Raw genomic sequence first — 8542 nt, 5'->3', positions numbered from 1 at the left:
ATGCATACACACACACACACACACACACACACTCTCACACACTCACACACTCACAGGCACTCACTGCAGCAAAGGCTGCCACTCAGCCTTGTCCACCTGCTTCTGTCCCAGGCTCTGAGCTTGGTGAGCGTTGAGAGAAGATGTCAGCTCACACAGCGTCAAGTCTAGAGTGATGGATGTGGCAGGCGGTTATCAACCTGAGATCAAATGCTGTTAAACAGAAGTAGTTGCTGGGCATTTGAGCAGTTCCTTAATGCAGTGCATATGACAAGTGGGAAAGCCAGGAGATCAGTCTCATGCTCCTCCCAATAGGACATGGGGTATAAAGGAAAACTTCTTTTTCTACACCTACAACACTTCTGACACCAAATGTGTGGGTTTTCCTCACTGAGCAATTCTCCAGTTCTCTGTGGGCACCAACTATGTGTCCTACAATTTAACTCAATTCTGACACAAACTGCCCAGCTTTAGTGCAGACTCCATAGACAGAGCTCAGTCCTCCAAGACCGTCCCCACTTCAGACACCAGTCACAAGTCCAGGTTGTCACCTGTGCTTCTGACAGGCCAGCTATAAATCAGGGTTTCCACGACCAAGCCCTCTTTTGTTTCCATAATTTACTAGAAAAGCTAACAGAACTCAGGGAAACACTTTACTTAGATTTACTAGTTTATTATAAAGGATATGACTCGGGAACTGCAGATAGAAGAGATGCACGGGGAAGGGGTGGGAAGGCTGAGGAGCTTCCCAGCCCTCCCCCGAAGCATCATCTGCCTGGCACCTCTATGTTTACCAACCTAAAAGCTCTCTGAACCCCATCATTTAGGGTTTTTATGGAGGTCCTATTACACAAATCTAATTGATTGTCATTGGTTGTTGGTGATCAGCTCAATCTCCAGCCCCTCCTTCCAAGAAGGTTGGGAGCCAGTCTGAAAGTTCCAATCCTCTAACCACAAGATAGGTTTCCCTGGCAACCAGCCCCCATCCTGCAAGAGTCACTTCATAGGTAAGGCTGAAAGGGGCTTGTTAATAACAGATGTTTTTCTCACCCCATCACCCAGAAAATCCCAGAGTTTTAGGAACTCTGTGCCAAGAACTGGGACAAAGACGACATATATATTTATCATCTGACAATATCACAGGGTGGCAGGTGCCCAGGGAATCCCATGTGAAGCCAACAGGAAGCCAGTGTCTCTAGGTGGGTGAGGAGTGGTTAAGGGGCCTGAGTGATGAGGGGCGTAGGCAGTGAGACCTCAAATGACCACTAGTCACAGGTGGGGGTCAGGAGCAGGGATGTGCATTGAGAGTCACCTCTCCTCCAACTGGAGACACAAAATGCTCAGCCAACAAACCAAGAGAAAGTGAGGCAAAAGGCGAGTCAGGTATGGAAATCTCGGCACTGTGAAATGGGAAAGACCGCTAAAGGAAGACGGTAGTCACAATGCAGAATGCCAAAGGGATTGCCTGGAGGAGGGGAGGCCGCCCACTGAGTGGGGCTATCCCAGGGGGGCCGTGCGGACCAGCCAACCCTACAGCATTTCCCTCCACGTCTGACCATACCCATACTCCTGGCCCCTGGTCCCACGGTGCACGCCACCTGGCGGGCAATCCCAGGCTAAAGTCCGGGTCAGGACCATGAGAGCGCTGGCCAGAGTGCCGTCGGGTATGGAGATATCGCTCGTGAAAAATTGCCCAGCAAAAGAGATTAGCTAGTTTTGACTGCAAGGCACGGCCCTCGGCTTGCGAAACAGGGCCCCTCTGAAACGTGGGCCCCAATGTGACACCTGCTGAAGCACGCTGGACACAACAAATCTGTCTCCGATTTGATTCAGGGGTCACTGACCCCTCACAATGTCCGTGGTCATCTCAATGTCATTGAGAAGCCCTGAACATCACAGGATCCCCTTCTTTCAGGCCTGCCCAGTTCCTGCAGGCTGGGACCGCCCGCCCACCCGCAACCCTGCTCATCCGGAACCCGGCTCATCGGCAACTCCGCTCACCAGAAGCTCTGTCCCAATAGGAGCCCCATCTTGGCCCCGCCCCCCATAGGCTCCAGAAGATGTGCGGTTGCCATTGTTTCCATGGGGCAGGCCCAAATTGAGGCCGTCGTCAAACCCGTGTCTCTCATCTCCGCTCCTTTCCCTCGAGCGCTGTGCGTTCAAAGGACACTGAGAGACTCCTACTGTCATGGACCCCGTCCAAACGGCTCTCCTACCCTAATTGCCCACTGCGGAATGCTGAGCCCGGCCTTGACAGCTGCGGTGGCAGTGGCATAGCGCATGCGCTATGGCGTTTCTGAGCTCGAGGCGGTTGCGTCACAATCTCCTAAGTCTTTCGAGCCACCCGTGCGTCAACAAGCGCCGCTGGTGTAGTGGTATCATGCAAGATTCCCATTCTTGCGACCCGGGTTCGATTCCCGGGCGGCGCAATTCTGCTTTCAGGTTTTCTTTTTCCCCATCTCAAAAAAAATTTTCAGTCATAACAAATTTTAAAACGAGAGAAAACCAAAAAACAAGGGGGAACCAGCACTAACAAGACAGTTTCATAGAGTGACAAGCGCTATGAAAATATTAGGACGTCAATGGAGACAAGGTGCTGAGCTGAGGAGAGCCCGCAAACCAGCGACCCAAGCTTGCGGGTCCTTTCCCGGTGTGCCTCTTGAGGCTGTGGGCCCTTTAACCTGCCGCGTGCGGCCTCCTGGGAATTGTAGTCGAGGCGGAGGCGGGGGGGGGGTTCACGGCGGCTGGACTACAACTCCCAGCAGGCTTCGCGGAGGCTGGACTACCTCTTCTGGCGGACCAGCTCTGTGGACGCGATGTTGGTGGCGGCGGCGGCGGACAGGAACAAGGAGCCCATCTTGCGTGTGCTGCAGCAGTACGTGGACCCGGCCCAGCGCGGCGTCCGTGTGCTTGAGGTGGCCTCGGGCTCCGGCCAGCACGCAGCACACTTTGCGCGGGCCTTCCCCCACGCGGAGTGGCAGCCGTCTGACGTGGACCAGCGCTGCCTGGACAGGTGCGGGGGAAGGCGGGACCTGGGTGGTGAAAGTGGGCCGGGTCCCGCTGTCCCAGCTCCCCACGCCACCGTGACCTCTGTGAGCAAGGCTTCCGGGGGAGTCAGGAACAGGTGCACAGGCCACCTCCACCCACGTGTTGCCCTCCCACAGCATCTCGGCCACCACTCAGGCCCAGGGGCTGTCCAACGTGAAGGCCCCGTTGTACCTGGACGTGACCTGGGATTGGGAGCAATGGGGCGGGATCCTGCCGCAGTCGCTGGACCTGCTGCTCTGCATCAACATGATCCACATCAGCCCCCTGAACTGCACCGAGGTCTGTGGGAGCTTGGGCGAGCCACCTGAGGACCAGCCACCTGCACCATGGGGCACTCCTCCCCCTGCATTGGGAGGGAGCAGGGTGCCAGGTTTGCCTGGTATCGTAGGGCACTAAGGCCCCAGGAGATCAGGTTGGGTCTCCAGCCCCCAGTCCAGGGCTGTTTTGGAGGCCTGGGGAAAGTTCCTCACTGCCAACCTGCCTCCCTCCTCCCCAGGGGCTCTTCAGAGCAGCAGGACACTTGCTCAAACCCAAGGCACTGCTCATCACCTATGGGGTGAGTGCTCCTGCCAGAGATGGGCCTCCACTGTCTGGATGATTCCAGCAAGACTCAGCCATCCTCTCCTTTCTAGACTCTCCCTTTTGTGTCAGTATTTTCAGTTGCCCTCTCCCCGACTACCTGTCACCATTAAACACGCCCAGATCCTCCTTTCTCAAAGTCTCCCTGCACCCCCTTAGCTCACCAGCTGGTCCTCGGCTGTCTCTTTCTTGGGGTTAGGGAATGGTGTGTCCTTTCCATCCTCTGGTGCCAGCCTGAAAGTCTGCAGGATGGCTTACCCTGGGGCTGTGGGCAGAGCCCTGTCCTTCTGTCTCCACAGCCCTATGCTATCAATGGGAAGATCTCTCCCCAGAGTAATGTGGACTTTGACCTGACCCTCAGATGCAGGTTAGAGCTGAGTAGGAGGGAGGCCTGGCTGGGAGGGCAAGTGGCTGGGTGACGCCCAAGCCACACCCCCACTACTCCCCGGCCCCCACCTCCCGCCCCCATGCAGGAACCCAGACTGGGGGCTGCGGGACACAGCCCTCTTGGAAGACCTGGGTCAGGCCAGCGGTCTGCTCCTGGAGAGGATGGTAGGTGGGGAGAGCTGGGAGCATGGGCAGCCTCTCTGGGTAGCTTATCTGGAGGCTGCTTCTCCAGCCAAAGCATTTCTCCCAGGTGGACATGCCAGCCAACAACAAGTGCCTGATTTTCCGGAAAGAGTAACTCCTCCTTCTCCCGAATGCCTGTGACCCCAACGAGGCCCCTTCTGGGACAAACCCAGATAGTCAACCCTCTCCTTCCCTGGGTCAGGCCATGGAGACTGGCCTTGTCTAGTCTGGGGGCTCCTGGCCAGTGGTCAGGGGGCTGCTGAGGGCGTGGGAATAAAGTGTTTCCTGCTGTCCTATTGCTGGTGTACACTACATCTTCTCAAACACGCTGGTGGTGCTGGGTGGGCAGGCTGTATCTCTGAGCGCCCCATATTGGGGGCAGGAGGGATTTGGCATGTGGGGTGAAGACTTGGGGACATCTTGGCCCCTGCTGCTCCTCTTGGGCAACAGAGAAGGGAAAGCGGACCCAGGGACTGCTGAGGCAGAACTAAGCTGGCTGCTTGGCCCTTCTGCCACAGGAAGTGGCACCCACCTTGGGGCTTGGTTCTGGCTTGTGCTGCAGGGAGATAGGAGGCTCCCCATAGGGGAACTGGTGCTCCCCGGTGATCTTAGACTGCAGCCAAAGCCCATTTGGTGGCTGGAACCTAGATTACAGACTGGGTGGGGGAAGGGTAGTACCACTGGGAGGCTCAACACCAGCAGGTCATTAGGTCCTTCCTGGGAAACATTTTTATTTGGTGGGACCCGGGGGACTGGAGGGCAGGGGCAACCAGAGCGCTGTGGGGCAGGGCTAGTCCTGGAAGCGGTTGAGCAGCTCACAGGCCCTCTTCTCAAGGAGCTCTGAGATTTTCTTGACCCGTTTCTCACTGGCGGTGCGGACATAGCTGCCAGCATCCAAGACAGCCACACCGTCTCGCACTTCACCCATGATGACCAGTGGGCCATCACCAGCTGTCACGTTTGGGCAGGGACAGGCCCAGTCCATACCACTCAGTGTCACCTCCAGGTACTTGGTGCCCAAGAACCTGAGGCCCATCTTGTCATCCTTGAGCACGTCATCTAGGGCCACGCGGGCAATGCTGCCGCCACCTGCTTCAGGCTCCTCCAGCACCTCAGTGAGACGCCCCACAATGGCAAAGTCACTACGGCACAGACTCAGCGCCAGCTTGCTCCTGAGGCGACAGGCCCGGCAGGGCGGTGTGCGCGGCACGGGGCAGGTGTCCTCACAGCTCTCTCGGCTCTCAAAGTTGTTGCTGTTGCCTTCACAGCCACCATACACAAAGGGGTGGCACTGCTGTAGCAGCGGGCTGTAGGCCCAGCGTGGCTCCCAGCCCTGGCAGGGTCCCTGCACAGCTGGCAGCACACAGGTGTCTCCAGGGCCACGGGCACAGGCCTGCTGGCACGCCTCGAAGGTCTCAAAGCCCCGTGTGCCCCCATCACAGCTACCAACTGGGAAAGTCATGCAGCTGCCCCGCTGTGGGTCAAAGTGCCAGAGGACATGGCTGGAGGGGGGGCCGGCACAGGCCTGTGTGTTGGGCAGGCATTCGGCCAGGGTGGGGGCACTGGGGGCCCTGTCCCTGGCCAGCTCTCGCTGGACCACAGAGAGCGGGAAGTCAGCCCGCAGCAGGCCGGCAGCGTTGCGTGCGGTGCAAGTGTAGAGGCCAGCATCCTCAGGCTGGGCGTTGTAAAGTACCAACTGCCCAATGCTAGTGACCACTACATTGCCATACATCTGGTCTGGCCGCATGATCAGGTTCTCCCGCTGGTCACTCTGTTTCTCCCAGGTCACCGCAGGTGGTGGGTGGCCACTGACATCACAGTGGAGGCTGGCAGTGCCCCCTACATATACCACCTGTGGGAAAGGGCTGCTGTAGAGGGCAGGTGGCACTGGGGCGTCCCCAGGCGTTGGGCGGGCAGTGGTTTCAGGTGGCCCTGGGCTGCTGGGTGGCCAGGTGAGGATGTGCTTGCAGGGCACGACGTGCAGGCGGAGGCCACGTAGGCAGGCCTCGGCGTCCATGTAGCAGCGATTGTAGTAGGTGAGGCCGTCGGAGGCGCAGGTGAAGCTGGGCTCCTTCTCACAGCGGTCACGGCAGCGACACACTGGCTGCCCATCCCAGATATCGCAGTTGGAGCCCTGCTGTGGGCATGCAAAGCCCTCACATGAGGCCATCAATGTGGGTGTAGCCAGGCCGCCATCAGGGAAGCGGGCAGCCACACAGCTCTGTAGCCCACACACATTGGTGCAGCACTTCTCAGCAGCCACGCAGTCCTAGGGGTTGAGGGATAGCTCAACAGGTGCCCTAACACCCCCCGCCTAGCCAGGGTTCTCGCTTGCTGGGCAGGGTGCAATCTACTGCATATCCCTGAGCCTCAGTTTCCCTTCTGGAAAGCTGAGCAGGTTTGCACAAATTTGCTTTCCATTCAATGCAGTGAGCTACAGCTGCTTCACAGGCCAGTCCTGTGTGTCATCTCACAAAACCTCACTGAATCCTCAGACCCTGTGCCCCAAAGCAGGTTGTATTATTACTCCCATAGTACAAATAAGGAAACTGAGGCCCAGAGAAGATGGGCAGCATGATCAAAGCCACTTTGGGGGGATGCAGAGCTGGGCTGCAAAGGCAGGACATCCAGATGTAGCCGCTGTCTTTCTACCTGGCTGGTCCTGAGAACTGGCCCCAGGGCGGGGATGGGCAGGCTCAGGGAGTGAAGAGGACAAAGATTGGGGGTATCCCAAGACTCTCATATAGGCCATGGACTGAAACCCTGGCAGGAGTGTGGGAGCCAAGGAGTAAGTAGATTCCTGGGGCTGGGGTCCCCTCTGTAGGCAAGGCCTGGGGTCATGGGTGAGGTCTGGTCTTTCTCCAAGCCGCCCCAGTTTCCTTCTGCCCCCCCTTCCCCGCCCCCACACCAGGGTAGATGAGGACGGAGCCCATGCTCACCTGGTCCCCGACGCACTCACGCTCACAGGTACTCTGGGCGTCCACCCACAGGTTGGGGCTGAGTTGGTTGGGGCATACGCCCAGGTGGCTCCTGGGCCCCTGTGGCAGGCTGGCCCCTGAGGTCAGCCCAACCATCAGTAGTGGCAGGAGCAGCCTCTGGGCCGACATGGGGACCACTGGGCCAGGGGGTGGGGATATGTGACCACCAGCCCCTCCGGCCCCGCCGACCACGCCCTGCAGGCATCCACCTTCTAGGCCTGTTGTCGGCGCCCCTGCCCTCGGGCCCCTGGCAGATCCTCCAGGCTCCCCTTTGGTCCCCAGGGTCTGAGCCCACAGCAGATGCTTCGTTTCAACACCCGGGTGGAAAAAGAGCTGGGTGGGTTCCGGATCTCTGAGCTCTGGTGTTGCCCCTACTCAGCTTGGCCCCTCTGTGGTCAGCGCAGGGCAGGGGGCGGGGAGGGGGGAAGGATAGGGAGGGACTGAGGCCTAGAAACAAGGAGACACTGGCCAAGAGGGGCAAGGGGCGGAGAAGGGCCGACTCTGGCCAGAGAGGGGAGGGGAGGGGACACTGTAACCGGAGCCCCTCCTCTCTACAGGCCCTGGTCTCAGGGGATCAAAGCTGCCTGGCGGACCCTCTCAACCCAGGTTCAGGACAGGGAAGGAGGGGGAAGGGAGATCAAATGCAGGGGCTGACAGAATCCGCCCTTCCAAACTCTTCCCAGGGGTCTGGGGCCCCGGGAACATCTGCTCTGAGACTGGATGGAAAACGTCCCGTGACCCTGTGTCTGACCTTATGACCCAGGAGGCAGAGTAATAAGAGCCTGGTCTGGTCAGAATGAGACCAAGAGACGCCCCAGGTCCAGATGACGCCATTGGTTGGCCCTGTGAGGGGGCCACCGGTGTGGAGGGCCACTGGGCCAGACTTTGGACAGGGCTCAAGGCCCAGGACCCTCCCACAAAGCTGCAGCCAGAGGCATGGTCCCTGAGTGTTGGGATCATGTTCAGAGTGATCGTCCCCCAATCCCCGCTGACCTTGAGTGTCCATTGTACCCCAGGGCCTGGGTCCTCCAGGTTGGGGTGAGTCTCAGGGGATGGCCCACCCTAGGTTATCTGCTACATTCCTGGCTCCATGCCCACCACCCTCTCAGGCAGCAGTGAACTCAGTGGTTAGGCCCTGCCAGGGCCATTAGTGAGGGCTCAGATCCCAGGTTCCAGCCTTGAGGGCAGTGGGGAAAAGGTGGTCCTGCTTTACTACCCCACAGGGAGAGACAGGCTGGAGAGGGCTGCCTGCTTGGAAATGCAGCTCACCCTGTAACTGGGGAAGCTGCAATAGGCATGCTCAGCCCTCACAACCAGGACATGTACCAGTCAGTAAGGCTGGTCACAACGGACAGAGGGGTCCACAAAGC

At 58.6% G+C, this 8542-nt stretch overlaps 2 protein-coding genes and 1 non-coding gene across 6 annotated transcripts; 2 read left to right on the top strand and 1 right to left on the bottom strand.

Moving 5' to 3' along the window:
• The first annotated feature begins 2355 nt into the window (after window positions 1-2355).
• On the top strand, window positions 2356-2426 carry TRNAG-CCC (transfer RNA glycine (anticodon CCC)). Its single transcript has one exon. It is a non-coding gene; the product is annotated as a tRNA-Gly (tRNA).
• A 326-nt stretch (window positions 2427-2752) lies between these two features.
• Window positions 2753-4490, top strand: METTL26 (methyltransferase like 26). 4 transcript variants are annotated; one of them, XM_039884756.1, is made up of 6 exons: window positions 2761-3010; window positions 3162-3324; window positions 3542-3601; window positions 3900-3991; window positions 4098-4176; window positions 4262-4490. In XM_039884756.1, exons 1-6 carry the CDS (start codon window positions 2814-2816, stop codon window positions 4307-4309), a joined length of 639 nt encoding a protein of 212 aa, XP_039740690.1. In that variant the 5' UTR covers window positions 2761-2813; the 3' UTR covers window positions 4310-4490. The 4 variants fall into 4 exon arrangements, with proteins under 4 accessions (XP_039740693.1, XP_039740690.1, XP_039740692.1 ...); XM_039884757.1 differs by having other exon boundaries at window positions 2763-3010; window positions 3924-3991; XM_039884758.1 differs by lacking the exon at window positions 3900-3991.
• A 396-nt stretch (window positions 4491-4886) lies between these two features.
• WFIKKN1 (WAP, follistatin/kazal, immunoglobulin, kunitz and netrin domain containing 1) lies at window positions 4887-8476 on the bottom strand. Its single transcript, XM_039884761.1, has 2 exons — window positions 7134-8476; window positions 4887-6463 (listed from the first exon to the last, which is right to left on the bottom strand). The coding sequence occupies exons 1-2, from the start codon at window positions 7299-7301 to the stop codon at window positions 4985-4987; spliced, it is 1647 nt and encodes a 548-aa protein (XP_039740695.1). The 5' UTR covers window positions 7302-8476; the 3' UTR covers window positions 4887-4984.
• Between the last annotated feature and the right edge of the window lie 66 nt (window positions 8477-8542).

Source organism: Pteropus medius, unplaced genomic scaffold (assembly GCF_902729225.1).
Source record: "Pteropus medius unplaced genomic scaffold, Ma_sr-lr_union100, whole genome shotgun sequence".
Lineage (NCBI taxonomy): Eukaryota > Metazoa > Chordata > Mammalia > Chiroptera > Pteropodidae > Pteropus > Pteropus medius.
This window is presented reverse-complemented; position numbering and strand designations above follow the sequence as displayed.